Genomic DNA, 16,656 nt, shown 5'->3' with positions numbered 1-16,656 from the left:
GCTGAGCGGCGGTCGCAGCTGTTCATTTTCAGTCAGCGCTAACTTTCTTTGGTTAAAACGACAAACGTCTCTAACATGGTGTTCATGTTGATACAGCGAGTAACTTGATAACAACTGTTTTCTGGTTAAAGTGCCCTCTGCCTCGTGTCTGTCCTCGGCTCCAGATCCTTTGTGAGGAGTAAGATCCACTCTGAGACTGTACAACAACAGTGGACTGACATATACACTGGCATGGGCTCACCCCTCTTACACTGCTAATAACTGACTGACATTTAAGTGTACGACAATACACAACAAGCAATACGTTGCTACATTGCTTTGCGTCAGACTAGCTCAGCTGTGATTTAGAATGCGTTCAGCAAAAACAGCTTGAACTTTTGTGATTTTTTGATGCAGTAGACGATATCAGTAACTGCCAAAGAAATGGAAATATGGACAAAACATAGTTTGCGTTATCATTTAGTCTAGTGGCACTTTTAATTGTCTCTGATTTTTATAAAAAGGTAAATCATATCATAGAACATCGCTCTACTATAATGACTGCCGCCTTACAATCCACTGCAGCGTCACTATTCTGTCAGCTTACATTACAACAAAGGGAACGGGTCTGACACAACGTCTGACCGCTTCTTCCTCTGTCACTCATCGCCTCGGTTGGGTGAACATGCCTGTATAACAAACTGACACACTGACCTGATGTCTGCAGATATTAATCTTGTTCTGCTGCATTAGTTCATACAGATATGTTGTAAATTTGACCTCTTCCGGTTTGTTAGATAACCAGTAAGCTTCTTTTTGGAGTCAAAAATGAGACACCTTCCAAATGTAATTACATAGCTACATTCGTTTGACACCTATGCAAGAGTTGCCTTTATGATATCATACATGGTGAGAAATCAACAAATGCATGAATAAAAGTATAATCCTTATAGGGAACTATATGAGCTTTAAGTTCAGTTGAATACAGTTGAAAGTTGAAAGTACAGCAGGGTTAACTTAAAGCTTCAATTCAGGGATCTCTAGCGCCATTAAAGTGATTTAAACAGGACAAAGCAGCTGGATTTAGACTGAAGCAGAAGTTATGCTTCATGCGTTCGCATGGCAGCGAGTGTGTGCGAGATTCATTTTGTCATCTACCCATGTCCACACAGATCAAGTGTCCAGTGCAGACCGACCACAAGCGGCCTTTATAACCTTCTGGACGTCAAGCGTGACCCACACAAATATACGTGAACACACCACCTATGCACACACCCAGTGTAGTATCAACACATGTGTGTACGCATACGTTGTCTGGGTACCTTTTGCAGTATATCCAGTTCCTAAATCATTGTTGCAATGTAGATTGCAGGTTCGGAGGACATGGAGTTTCAGAGACCACGTGGTATTGTTCCAGACCACACAGGTTTAACTCAAATAGTTTTTATTGTTGAGAGAAACTACTTATTTTAAGTATTTTAACTTGTTTTATTGAACACGAAAGTCAAAAACTAAAAAGTAATTTACCTTTTGACAAGCTGAAGAGACGGGCTTCTCTTAGTCATATCGGAGCTGCACCTGTAGATACACAGCTGCACTGAGAGGCTGAGACAGGACCAGCACTCTGCAACACACAAACACACGGTCAGCAAAACGGTGGGAAGCTGGATAGAAACACAGAAGTGATCTAATAATACGAATCTGTATTTGATGTATTGTCGACCTATTAACGTCACACAATAGTGTGGATTTGTTGTGCATACATTAGTACTAGCACTAGTAATAATAACAGAACCATTACCGTTAAATGACACGAATGACAAATGAGAGGAATGTTGCAAATTCTCAATTTGCTAATAAAAAAAAGAGCTCAGGTTTGAAATTAAGCTAACGCCTTATTGATCAAATCAAAGCAGTAACACGCTGCAGGCAGAACACCCAGCATGCCCTGGTCGTCACATCTCACACTAACGTCACCTTTTAGTTGTTAGCTTTACCAGTAGATGAAAAAACAATGGACAATAGAATGGCTTTACTTACATAACCAACAATACAAACCACGCACAAGTAAAACAGGAAGATAACTAGCAAAAGCCGACGCAGCCAAGCAGGCAGATAAAGACAATTAGTTTCACACGTTGCAGACAATGTAATAAATGAAAGATTCTTTGACAAAACCCTCGATTTCAGGCTGCGTCCCAGGCTGGTAACTGTTAGCTAACGCTGGCTAGCCAGCCAGCTAACAAACTCACTAACGCTACCGTGCTAGCTTGTGTTGACTTTTTGTTACGTTACTTGCTGTAGTGGGTAACTACAGATAACCCCCAACACACAGCGTACATCGGTAATAAAGTTGACTCTACACATTTAATGACAAACACAAAACACATTGTGTTTTGACACAATAAAACAAAGACTTAACATACTTGACAGACGCTGAGCCGACGTTTAACTTAGCCAATCAGCTTCCAGACAGGAAGAATTGGAGTTGTCAAAGCTGCATATTTCTGTTCCTTTCAACTAAAGTCCATCACTTAACAGCAATAATGTCGATTACAACTTCCCTAAATGTCAGTCGCAACAATGTTGCGCATTATTTCGCTGTTGAACAATCCGCTTTAACAACAAAGTATCTCTGTGAAGACATCAGTTTGACCCCAGCAGCAAAAACAATACGATTTCCGGCGTCTCCAGTCCTTCAGAATAAAACACAATTTCCTCAAATCTAAACTGACCACAAAACGTAGAATTTGCAAAAACATTAGAAGAACGACAACAAAACAAACAAGAACCAAACAGTGATTAACATATTGGATACACATTGTAGAGGTAACAGAAATTCGGAACGTTGGGAATATACAAAATACTCTGTTATTCTGTTAAATATTCTGGGATTTGGATTAATATTGTGACCAGTGGTGGAACATTATTTACTTGAGTTACAGTACAAGGCTAATACCCTGCTGCAAAAACACTCTATTATAAATAAAGGGATCCTCTGTTGCTCTCTTGGGTTCTTCGTTTTTCCCCGTTAAAGGTTTTTGTTGGGGGAAATTTACCTTTTTCCAATGTGAGAGTACTTGAGACACAATGTCTTGTGCACTACAGATTGTAAACCCCTCTGAGGCAGATTTGTGATTTGGGGCTTTACAAAGAAAAACTTACATCACAATATTTCTTTAGTTCAACCAACAGTCCAGACTTCAACATTATTACTAATTCATTACAATAATACACTTTATTGAAAGGAAAGCAGCAAATCTACACATCTGTGAAGCCTGAACCATTATATTATTTTTTACATGCAAAATGACTTCAAATATCAAAATACTTTACAATTAATTTTCAGTAAACCGACTAATTGTTTCAGCTGTACTTGTAGAAACTGCTAGGTACAAGAAAACTTCATATTTCATAAACTCTATTTATGTTTTGTATTCCCAAATCTTCATTTGTGAAGTATAGTAACTAAAGTTAAAGTGAAGCAAAAAGTACAGTATTTCCCATCGTGTTGGAAATGTAGTCGAGGAGGAATAGAAAGTGCTCTGAAAAGAAGAGGTGCCTAAATGTTGTACAATACTTGAGTGAAAGTATTTCGTTAGATAATGATAGGCCATCATACAGTCCAATCCAACAGTAATTAATAACATTTTCCCAATGGATATCTACAGAACTCAATGTAACTCTTCAACTACTAAAAAGAGAAGAGTGGTCAGAGATGAAAGTAAATAAAATTGGTTACTTAGTTCAAGAGCAAATCAGAAGATGACTTAGAAGACGTCATGAATGACTTTTTGTCATTTGTAACACATCGCAGTTCTTGATGGTGTCCTGCTATTACAATTAATGAAATGATGATTAAACAATGCGATCCTTTAGTTACTCATCTTATCTCAAACCAGATTACATCCGTCAAATCAAGTTTATTGTTACATACAATTGAACACAGCTCAAATCCGATAACAGTGACCAAGGAGATCTATTATCTAACAGTATCACCAAAAGTGGAGAACCACAATAAAATCTTGACAGTTATTTATTCAGTAGGTGATTTTGTGAAACCTTAAGAACATTTTTAATTTACATTATCTCATACTCAAATGCTGTTTTCATCCATTGCAAGATTTTCTGAGATAACATTCATGATTTGACTAAATGATATTCGGCACTATCTGAGTCCAATAAGACAGTGTTATTAATGGAGGGTAAATACTTCCGTTACAAATGAATGTTAAATGAAGGTCCTGTCTTACCAAGTTATTTTGTTCCCAGGGTCCTATGTTTCCATGTTCATATGTTCCCATGATCATATGTGTCCAAGGTCCTATGTTCCCAAGGTCCTATGTTCCCAAGGTCCTATGTTCCCAAGGTCATATGTTCCCAAGGTTCTATGTTCCTAGGGTCCTATGTTCCCATGGTCCTATGTTCCCACGGTCCTATGTTCCCAAGGTCCTATGTTCCCTTGGTCCTATGTTCCCAAGGTCCTATGTTCCCAGGGTCCTATGTTCCCAAGGTCCTATGTTCCCAAGGTCCTATGTTCCCAGGGTCCTATGTTTCCAAGTTCCTATGTTCCCATGATCATATGTGTCCAAGTTCCTATGTTCATGATCATATGTGTCCAAGGTCCTATGTTCCCAAGGTCTTATGTTCCCAGGGTCCTATGTTCCCAAGGTCCTATGTTCCCAGGGTCCTATGTTCCCAAGGTCCTATGTTCCCAGGGTCCTATGTTCCCAATGTCCTATGTTCCCATGATCATATGTGTCCAAGTTCCTATGTTCACAGGGTCCTATATTCCCAAGGTCCTATGTTCCCAATGTCCTATGTTCCCATGGTCCTATGTTCCCAGGGTCCTATGTTCCCAAGGTCCTATGTTCCCAGGGTCCTATGTTTCCAAGTTACTATGTTCCCATGATCATATGTGTCCAAGTTCCTATGTTCATGATCATATGTGCCCAAGGTCCTATGTTCCCAGGGTCCTATGTTCCCAAGGTCCTATGTTCCCAGGGTCCTATGTTCCCAAGGTCCTATGTTCCCAGGGTCCTATGTTCCCAAGGTCCTATGTTCCCAGGGTCCTATGTTCCCAGGGTCCTATGTTCCCAATGTCCTATGTTCCCATGATCATATGTGTCCAAGTTCCTATGTTCACAGGGTCCTATATTCCCAAGGTCCTATGTTCCCAATGTCCTATGTTCCCATGGTCCTATGTTCCCAGGGTCATATGTTCCCAAGGTCCTATGTTCCCAGGGTCCTATGTTTCCAAGTTACTATGTTCCCATGATCATATGTGTCCAAGTTCCTATGTTCATGATCATATGTGCCCAAGGTCCTATGTTCCCAGGGTCCTATGTTCCCAAGGTCCTATGTTCCCAGGGTCCTATGTTCCCAAGGTCCTATGTTCCCAGGGTCCTATGTTCCCAAGGTCCTATGTTCCCAGGGTCCTATGTTCCCAAGGTCCTATGTTCCCAGGGTCCTATGTTCCCAATGTCCTATGTTCCCATGATCATATGTGTCCAAGTTCCTATGTTCACAGGGTCCTATATTCCCAAGGTTCTATGTTCCCAAGGTTCTATGTTCACAGGCTCCTTTATTTCCAAGGTCCTATGTTCCCAAGGTCCTATGTTCCCAGGGTCCTATGTTCACAAGGTCATATGTTCCCAAGGTTCTATGTTCGCAGGCTCCTTTATTTCCAAGGTCCTATGTTCCCAGGTCCTATGTTCCCAAGGTCATATGTTCCCAAGGTTCTATGTTCCCAGGCTCCTTTATTTCCAAAGTTCTATGTTCCCAGGTTCCATATGTTTCTAAAGTCCTATGTTCAGGGTCCTTATGTCCCCAGGCGCCATCTGTTTCCAATGTCATATGTTCTCAGGGTCCTTTGTTCCTAGCCTCCTATGTTACCACGGGTCTATATTCACAATATCTTCTATGTTCGTCAATATTGTGCTAACAAAAATACATTTTCCCAGGGCTCTATGTTAAACTCCATTCTATGTTCCCTTTGACAAGTTCCCACAATAGCCCATGCCATATTAAGTGAACATAATTCCCATTATATACTGTATAGAGCTGCTGAATCAACCCATTCTAATTCCCAGGTTGTCTAAAACGTACCTTTTATAACCCAAAGCACTTTCTGTTCCTAACTGTTGCCTTAAACTAAGTGACACCAAGGAGTCCTGACCAAGAATGTGACCATTTGGGAATGAGAATGGGTTAGGGGAAACGTAGGACCCTGGGGAGCACAAATGTAGATGATCCTGGGTACATAGAACCCTTTGTAATATTTCCATTATGTACCATATACATCTCGGAAACATAGGACCATGGGAATACAGCAAAGTTGTATTATACTAGAAGTTATTTCCTTCTGTTTTGTCTTCGTGACTATGGTTATTAACAATATTTACTCATGATGCTCCCCATGTAGAGTGTAGGCTACCGTTTGAAAATTGTACTTCCGGTCATATAAATTACTATTGAAGAACGTTTATGTCAAAATAAAAGTCTCCCTTATAGAGTTGAACGTTTCCTCATCCGTACACCTTTTATAAACATTGTAATTGAATGTGCAACAGTTACATTCAAGTTCCTTGTTTACCAAAAGATGCATGTTATGTTATGTGCTATCTGGTGTGGCAGTACAGTCCGTGGGGTCTTGGCTTGGGATGCTGAGAATTTCTGGATCTCGTGTCCACACAGACCAAGCACGGACACTGCCCACTGCTCCTGGTAGCTGCGATGGGTTAAATGTAGAGGCGAACTTCTCTGTATGCTGTGCTGTACAATTGTGTGACAATACAACTTGACCACCAAGAATATTTAGCTCAAGGCTGTGCTGCTGCTAATATAGGCCACAACATATCTAGTGGACTACTTGAGCAGTCAGTCCATGTGTACTGTCATGATTCACGTCATGCTGTGGTCGTCATTGATGTATTGTCCACCAGAACGAAGCGAGCTGGAATTCGTTTTATTTTAGGGCTCATCTGGCATACATCCGGTCTTATTTTGTTAACTCTAGGTGACTTGACTCCGGCTGACTTCGGCGTTATTTGCGCCAGCACTGCTTCCGCGTGTATCACATGGCAGGTCCACGCGGAAGAGGCAGCATCATGGAGCGCATAGCGAGCAGCAGAGACCGATCCATCATGAGAGAGCGCTTTGACTGTCTGACAGATGCGTACAGATGTTTTCTGACGGGATCGTGTCCTAGCCAAAGGGCTGTGGATGTGGCTGGCCTGATATTGTCCGGGGTGTGTGGACTCGTCCACGAGGACGGAGCGCGTTCTCTATCGGAGCTTTGCCATGACAGCAGCGTGGAGCTGACCTGTCTCAGCTTGTCTCTGGTGGAGAGGATCACATCCCGCCTGACGTCTCGGAGCCTGTCTCCAGCAGTCACGCTGTACTGCGTGGAGATCCTGGTGGTGTTGTTTCAAGACCTGGATCTCATGTCACGTCTTGTAAGTCCCCGTCTCTCCTCGGGCTAACTAAACAACACAAATGCATTACGCGTTTTCTGAAAAGACTTCCATTCCACAGATTCACCAGTTCCAGACTGAGGACCAGATCATTTCGCATCTAGCTGCAAAGACTGTGTCGTCGTGTGTTTTCTATCAGCTCCTCCAATCTGTGAGTTCTCAGGGCTGGAGTCCGGATCCTTAGAAACACCGGTTAAGTGCGCTTCACGCAGTCCGTCTCTTTGGTGTGAATCTTAACCGTCTTTATGTTTAACACATTTTTAGTTCATTTAAGAGATGCAAAACAACTGCAAAGAGACACAAAGACACTCGCAACCTCAACAATGTATTCAAAGACACACAAAGCAACAATATAAAGATGCTAAACAACTATAAAGTCAATGTGTTTTACTTTTGGTCTGAAAGCTGCCCTACACATCTGGACATGGACCAGAAAGGCTCGGGTCAGGAGAGGACAGAGGGTTACAGGGAAATAAAACAAATCTAGAATTGAGCTAGTCAGCCGGGATTAAGCAGCAGTTATTTGATCAATAGCTTCATATTGTACTATGTTCCAACATTATATGTGTATAATATATATACTTTCATTTCTCAGGGTACAATCAGTCCTGTCTGGCAGCAGAAGTGTGTGCAGGTGTTCTACAGCTCACCCTCTGGTCCTGAACTGGATGCCTGTCTGTGGTCACTGACTGAAGTCTTGAAAAGACTTCTTAAAGGAGCTCATCAAGGTAAAAGCAGGTACTTTTGTCTGTTCATTTAGTGACCCAGAACACTCCGCTGTGTTCACAGCTGAACTTCATGTTCATGATCCAGCAGAAGCTCAGATCTTCTGTGCTTGATGTTCCTCTGATCCAGGACCACCATACTGTGCATCACAGTCATTGCTATCTCCCAAAACCAGACTCATGAAATTTGTTCCAAGAAGAGGATTGAAAATGCAGACAATCGACCGTTTGGATGAGATTCCATGTTTACTTTGAGTGGTGATGTCATTCCGATGCACTGCAACAGGAAATAAACTGGGAGACATTTGGATTGTTTATGTTTACGACTGTGAATTGGTCTATTGCCCGGTCAACACAGGATTTTTAAGGTCAAAACCAATAGTGATATTTGAGAGTTTAAGAATAAGAATAACTTGGTAGCTGAATGGTTTCAGCACATGTACTTAAGACCAGTTTCAGCTGGGGACCTGTGTTGCATGTCATACCCCCCTTTCGCTCCCCGAATTTACTGTCAGCCTCGGCATTGTGAACTGTCCAAGAAAAGTGAAAATGCCCAAAATAATCTTCAAAACAAAACAATGATGGTATGTTGACTGAAATTCATTGTGACATTAAAGGTGCTCAATGCTAAATTCAGAGCATATCTAATGCCTCCACACGGCTCTCAACATGGAGATGGCTGAGCTGACGGCTACAAGCTAACGGTGCTAATAGTGCAAACAATGGCAACAGTGCTGACAGAGCTTACAGTGTTTACCGGAGGGGAACCGGAGGGCGGTGCTACGCTTCCACAACGACGCTGTGGATGTGGACGGCGAATTCAGCTGTAACCGTCGTATGAGAGCCATGGGCTAACCAGCGGGGCACACTCACATGCACTACAAGGCACACTAACGTGCACTAAAAGGCACACTTGCATGCACTACAAGGCACACTCGCATGCACTAAAAGGCACGCTAACATGCACTACAAGGCACGCTCACATGCACTAAAAGGCACGCTCACATGCACTAAAAGGCACACTCACATGCACTAAACTGCACACTAACATGCACTACAAGGCACACTCACATGCACTACAAGGCACACTGACGTGCACTAAACGGCACACTCGCATGCACTACAAGGCACACTGACGTGCACTAAACGGCACACTAACATGCACTACAAGGCACACTAACATGCACTACAAGGCACACTGACGTGCACTAAACGGCACACTAACATGCACTACAAGGCACACTAACATGCACTACAAGGCACACTGACGTGCACTAAACGGCACACTAACATGCACTACAAGGCACACTAACATGCACTACAAGGCACACTGACGTGCACTAAACGGCACACTAACATGCACTACAAGGCACACTCACATGCACTACAAGGCACACTAACATGCACTGCAAGGCACACTCGCATGCACTACAAGGCACACTGACGTGCACTAAACGGCACACTAACATGCACTACAAGGCACACTCACATGCACTACAAGGCACACTAACATGCACTGCAAGGCACACTCGCATGCACTACAAGGCACACTAACATGCACTACAAGGCACACTAACATGCACTACAAGGCACACTGACGTGCACTAAACGGCACACTCGCATGCACTACAAGGCACACTAACATGCACTACAAGGCACACTGACATGCACTACAAGGCACACTGACGTGCACTAAACGGCACACTCGCATGCACTACAAGGCACACTCGCATGCACTACAAGGCACACTAACGTGCACTACAAGGCACACTGACGTGCACTACAAGGCACACTGACGTGCACTACAAGGCACACTAACATGCACTACAAGGCACACTGACGTGCACTAAAAGGCACACTCGCATGCACTACAAGGCACACTAACATGCACTACAAGGCACACTAACATGCACTACAAGGCACACTGACGTGCACTACAAGGCACACTGACGTGCACTAAAAGGCACACTCGCATACACTACAAGGCACACTGACGTGCACTAAACGGCACACTCACATGCACTACAAGGCACATTGACGTGCACTAAACGGAACACTCACATGCACTAAAAGGCACACTCACATGCACTAAAAGGCACGCTCACATGCACTACAAGGCACACTAACATGCACTAAAAGGCACGCTAACATGCACTACAAGGCACGCTCACATGCACTAAAAGGCATGCGCACATGCACTAAACGGCACACTAACATGCACTACAAGGCACACTCACATGCACTAAAAGGCACGCTCACATGCACTAAACGGCACACTAACATGCACTACAAGGCACACTCACATGCACTAAAAGGCACGCTGACATGCACTAAACGGCACACTCACATGCACTAAAAGGCACACTCACATGCACTAAACGGCACACTCACATGCACTAAAAGGCACGCTAACATGCACTAAACGGCACGCTAACATGCACTAAACGGCACCCTTAACATGCACTAAAAGGCACACTCGCATGCACTAAAAGGCACACTCGCATGCACTAAAAGGCACACTCACATGCACTAAAAGGCACACTCACATGCACTAAAAGGCACACTCACATGCACTAAAAGGCACACTAACATGCACTAAAAGGCACACTCACATGCACTAAAAGGCACACTCACATGCACTAAAAGGCACACTAACATGCACTTAAAGGCACACTGCTGGCCGGCTCTGTGAACAAAGCAAAGAGAAGCTCTGATAAGAATGAACACAGAAGGAGAGACTTCATGCTCTACTCGGGTAGCTGTTACTTATAGATACTTATAGATAGTTGTTTGCTGCTATATTGATGCTCTTAATATCCTATATAGAACCTATAATATAAACATATTATGTCAAATTCTTATTTTTAAAGTATTGTGTCGAACATGTGAGCGTGACGTTTTTTAGTGTAAAATAACTGCATAAACAGAGACACACAACATATGTTTCAACATACGTTTCCAAATCTTCCTACAGGGATCTGTGCAGACATTTCATCATGCACAGATCTCTGATACACAAGTTGTCCACACAGGTAAGAGTCTGTTTCAATCACTGATGCACATAAATATCCATAAAACCAGATGTGTATCTGCTTTTAACACATCTGGTCAGTGTAACAGGCTGGAAGCTGGTTCAAGGCCGCAGTCCAATTTAGCTCAGGAAGGTTCCTAACGGAGTGAGATGACCAGGAAGTATCTAAGGGCAGCCATGATAAGCGCGTGTCTTTTCCTAAGTCATGATAAATTCTCCTTTACATCCTTCTTGACCCCATGGAGTTTTACATCCAGCTCAAGGAAATGTTGACCTTCTACCACATTCTATCTGATGTGGTAGAATATTGCAGTTGCTGCCATTGTTGGTTCTGTTTTTAGTCCCATATGAAGGCGCCACATTAAGTTTGCTATGTTGTGGGGAAATAAAAAAAGTAATTTGTACTGCTATGGCTGATCATTATCGACATTAATCTTCTGAGTATGTTTTCTATGAATTTCCTGTTTTTTAGCCAAACACTCCAATCCAAAGATATTTAGCCTTCAATGATAAAACAACAGAGAAAAGCAGTAAATCCTCTCCCTGGACCAGGGGTCTCAAACTCATTTTCACTCCGGGCCACATCAGCATCATGATCGCCCTCAAAGGGCCGGTTGTAAATGTAACTACTCGTAACATATTAGTAAATAACTGTCTCTGCATTTCATTATTTTTTATACAAGTGTAAAAATATTGTACATGCAGTTATATAAATGTAAACATATATTTAAGCACATTTCTGTTATAACTTAAATCATTTTAATTGAGGGTTAAGAAACCCACATTACTCTATCAAAGATCAAACTATTAAAGAAAATATCAGACAAATATCAAACAAGTTATTACAATAACTTGTTTCATGTTTCATGTGTTGTAAAGCAACGTTTAAAGTAGTCTTCAATGTACTCACAATACATTTCCATGTCACATGTACAGTAACCAGCCACGGAGCTGCTTCTATGACTGTGTGTTTAAGTATCTCATCATTTTGAGTTTCTATTTCATAATTTTGACTTTCATCATTTAGACTTTTTTATTTATTTATTTTTTTACTTAATTATTTTTTTTTGCTGGCGGATTCGCGGGCCACATAAAATGACGTGGCGGGCCACATTCGGCCCACGGGCCGGGAGTTTGAGACCCCTGCCCTGTAGAAGCGGCATGGTTGGCATTTTTTTATGAATTTAATTAATTAAAGAATCACTTCACCCACAAGGTCATCATTTGTACATCAATGTATCACCCTGAATTATTTAAGAACAGCAAAATTACACGAAAACATCCATTTATGAACTCTCAAAACTCATGGACGTCCAGCACAAGCGTGGGACCGTTTCTGTGGAAGTGTTTCAAACAGGCAGGTTTCAGATGCATGTGTTTGTGAAGCAGTGAGCATACCACCAGATAAATGACACTTGGATCCTACAGGACGAGTAGTGAGAGTTCTTAATCGGATGTTTTCATACAGGTTTGCTGTGGTTAAACCTCCATTTACTTCAATTCAGGACTTTCTCTGTTTTGTGATTCTCCGGTGCCCATGGAGGCATCTCAAGAAGTCCAGGTAACACGGTCATTGATGTACAAATGGTCATTTTAAGGCGCGAAGTATTCCTTTTAAAAAATGTAATCAATTATAAAAAGACTGTCGCATGCACGTTAGTTTCTACGCTAACGAAGAGCAACAGGAAGGCCAGAATGGAGCAGCCCAGGTTTCTTGCAGTGATCCTTGTTGTGTGTCTGATCGCTCATTTTAAATGCATGTTTCCTTCCATCAGACATCCTTGGGATACTTCTGGCAGCTCTTGACTCCAGCCTGTGTGCTTTATGTTCCAAGCTTCTCCCCGACGGGAGAGAAGAGGAAACGCAGTGTTTGGTGGGTGTCACCAGCAGCAGACGCTGGGGAACAACATGGTGTCTCCTGCTGGACCTGCTGGAGGTGCTGACTGCATCCACTTTGACATGTGGGGCTGGTGTCTGTCTGAAGAGTCAGAGAATGACCCACACTCACTCCTCAGCACTGCTGACGACCGTCAGCTGCTCATCACAGTATTTTGTCAAAAAGCGAGTGCTGCTGCTCCTGAAGAGAGCGCTGCTGCAGAAGGCTGGAGAGGACTGGGCTTTAGGAGGATCCACTGGGCTCAGACACGAGCACTTCCACTCCGATATGAACATGCTGGCTCAGAATGTGCTAACAGCAGTGACTACCGATTGGTTGCAGAGTGTTCAAGTGGAGTCTGCCTCTTTCTTTGGGGGGACCAGACATGTCGGAGGGGAGGAAGGCCAGAAAGCAGACTGTGTGATGCTGAGATCTGTCAGCCTGCTTCTCCTCAAGTCCATGGAGCTCCACATCCAAACAGGTGAGAAGCCATGATGTATGTATTGTGTTTAATTATGGATTTATGTCACGTGAGACAGTTTGAAGAAGTTGGTGCTGAGTTTGAAGTGAACTTTAATGCTAAGTGTCAAGACTTTTTGAATAAAGTTCCCAAGTGATTCCCAAGTGCAACTCCCAAGAAGTGATAATCCTGGCCGGCCGGCCGGCCAGGATTATCACTTCTTGGGAGTTGCAGTATGCGATCCCTCCTGTGTCTTGTCCCAGCAAGAGTGGATAGTGCCACAGAGGTCGCCGGCTATCTGCAGGGTCTGTGGGGCTTCCTGAGGCGGTGCAGTGTGCAGCTGACGGAGGCCACTCATCGCTGCTGCTGGGTCAGCCTGCTGTTTGGGGACCAGGACGACGACATGATGGAGGCAGCCAAAGCTTTGTTTTCCATATTCCTCCATCACAGGTACAACAGTAATGCATGTGTCATCAACATGACATGCAAACAAGATGAATTGTAAAAAGGGTTTGGTTGATGACTGTTTATTAAGGGGACCATGTGACTGTAGGATGTAAAGGTGGAGCTCAGAGCACAGTGCAGAGGGGCAGTTACACATGTGAATGCTAAGTGGAGCATATAGTCACAGGACCTTAAGAGGTCAATTTATTTTCCCAACGTTTTTCTGTCCTAGTTTTTGAAATTGGTCCAGTATGGAGAGAGAACGCAGCAGCTGCTGAACGGGCTGTGACGTAGTCACTTGAAGCCACTATAAGGGTTAAAGCGCTGACAGGCTCAGAGTGCTACTATAAGTTCACTCTCCCTCACTACTGGAACCATTTCAGAAACATTCGTAACTTAGACACAAAAACATTGAAAAATAGAATCCAGGTTGAAAAATACAAGTAAAGCTTTAACACCTGCAATCAACCAGAGAAGAGAAGCAGTGAAACCATCTGGTGCCTCCTGGGGAGCCAGGTATCACGTTACCAAGAGGAGCTCACTGAACGGCTTGTTTCTGCCTGCAGACGGTGCTCTGGGTTGGATGAGCTTGCTGTGTTGGAGGCAGCCTGTGCCTCTGGCTGTAACCCTCACTGCCACTTCCTGCTGCTGCTTCAGAGCATTTCCTTCGACCACAGCATCCTCCTTGACTTCCTCATCTCCACCGAAACCTGCTTCCTAGAGTACTTTGTGCGGTACCTCAAGTACCTCAGCGCTGACTGGCGGGGCTTCACTGCAGCATGCGGGACAATCAGCCTGCCAGACTGTCATCTTTCACTGCAGCAGTCACCAACTGCCTCAGCTGGTGGTGACATGTTGAAGGTTAAAGGTGAGCCAGATCAAGTAGAAGTCAGCTCCTGTGTCCAGCCCACAGGTGTTATTTCACCAGTGGGAACCACCCGTTTGGCTGTTGGGTTTCACCTTGTTGAGTACGATAGTTCTGACCAGTCGGAGCCTGAGAACATGGAGGTTTCTCCAGAGGAACCAGGGCCGTCTGCATGTGAGAAAGGTAGATTTAGTGCCTTGGATGTGAAGCAAGAGCTTAGTGGACCACCGCTACCGATCAGGCACAGACTGTATGAGTCATCGGTCTACAAACCAAACTCCACACTGGAAAGAAGACCGGAAGGGCCATCACTGCAGAGTGAGCCAACGGCATCATGTCCAACCGTGCCGGGACAGCTGACCTGTGGACCATTAGCCAGAGCAGCGCTCTGTCTGTCCGAGCTCAGAGAGGTGGTGACGAGGCTGCAGACCAAGAAACTCTTCCCATACAACCCTTCCTCACTCTTAAAGCTCTTAGCACAAGTACAGAACTGTTCCCAACAATCACATCTGTCACATTTCAATAAATGATAAAGATGTATAGAATGTCTTTTGTGAAGCTAAATCTAAGTGGTCCAGTGTCCGTTAGTCCTCCCATGAGTTCACGACATGTCCAGGTTGTTTCTTGTCTTCTATCCGGAGGACGACAGACAACTACAAGCTTAATGATCCCTGAAGGGGAAGTTCACTCTGTTTTTACATATGCACAGGCCGATACACATACATTCATGTTCGTAATATCGGAATAAAATGAAACTCCATAAAACAGAAGAGTGTTGACCTGTGTGCTGGTGTTGTGTCGAATACTGTTTCCCTGACCACCTGCGGGGTGCTGCTATTTTAACAGGAGGAAAACACGAGTTGACAGGGGAACAGAATCCAACACAGCACCGGGGCGAAGGCTCAGTTGAACCCTGGTGCTCTATACAGATACACCTAAAGTTACTTAGTGCGACATATCTGTTGGCTGTGGTTTCAGGTGCAACAGCCAAACATCTAACATGCACACTTACGTTACTGTTGTGACCGCTCAAACTGAGCCATCAGCACATGTAAGGACAGGTGAATGTAATGGACTGTACTTGTATCGCGCTTTACTCGTCTTTCTGACCACTCAAAGTGCTTTTCACACGACATCCATTCTGTGGAGAATTTCAGTATTAATCACATAAGTAGGATTAAAAAACCCCCCTAGTGATGAGTAGAAGTGTCAATAATAATATGTTAGTCACAATATGTTTACAATATTCTTACATATAGAAGATATTATGTGTTACAGTATATTAACTAATTGAATGTATTAAATCATAGAAGTATAGTCACTAAAGGTATTAAAACACTAAGAATAGTTTGAGGGTCAGACAGGGATTCTGAATGAGACATGCAGCAAATGGAGGATGTGGTCAGTGGGGAGGACTCGGCACAAGCTGAGTGCCCTATGGTTCCATCATATAGTAGAGGAGGAGACATCTCTACGGATATATATATATATATTATATATATATATATATATTATATATATATAGATATATATATATATAGATAGATATATTATATATATATAGATATATATATATATATATAGATATATATATATATATATATATATATATATATATATATATATATATATAGATAGATAGATAGATAGATATATATATTATCTATATATAGATATATATCTATATATAGATATCTATATATATATATAGATATATATAGATATATATATATTATCTATATATAGATATATATCTATATATAGATATCTATATATATATATAGATATAGATATATATAGA

At 42.8% G+C, this 16,656-nt stretch overlaps 1 protein-coding gene across 3 annotated transcripts; it reads left to right on the top strand.

The window, feature by feature from the left end:
• The first annotated feature begins 7,077 nt into the window (after positions 1 to 7,077).
• Positions 7,078 to 15,569, top strand: lins1 (lines homolog 1). Of its 3 annotated transcripts, none has more exons than XM_079285739.1 (6): positions 7,078 to 7,436; positions 7,525 to 7,605; positions 8,050 to 8,182; positions 12,986 to 13,567; positions 13,810 to 13,996; positions 14,557 to 15,569. In XM_079285739.1, the coding sequence occupies exons 1-6, from the start codon at positions 7,089 to 7,091 to the stop codon at positions 15,383 to 15,385; spliced, it is 2,160 nt and encodes a 719-aa protein (XP_079141865.1). In that variant the 5' UTR covers positions 7,078 to 7,088; the 3' UTR covers positions 15,386 to 15,569. The 3 variants fall into 3 exon arrangements, with proteins under 3 accessions (XP_079141865.1, XP_079141864.1, XP_079141866.1); XM_079285738.1 differs by having other exon boundaries at positions 7,516 to 7,605; XM_079285740.1 differs by lacking the exon at positions 7,525 to 7,605.
• Positions 15,570 to 16,656: the final 1,087 nt, after the last annotated feature.

Source organism: Melanostigma gelatinosum (genome assembly GCF_949748355.1).
Source record: "Melanostigma gelatinosum genome assembly, chromosome: 2".
Lineage (NCBI taxonomy): Eukaryota > Metazoa > Chordata > Actinopteri > Perciformes > Zoarcidae > Melanostigma > Melanostigma gelatinosum.
This window is presented reverse-complemented; position numbering and strand designations above follow the sequence as displayed.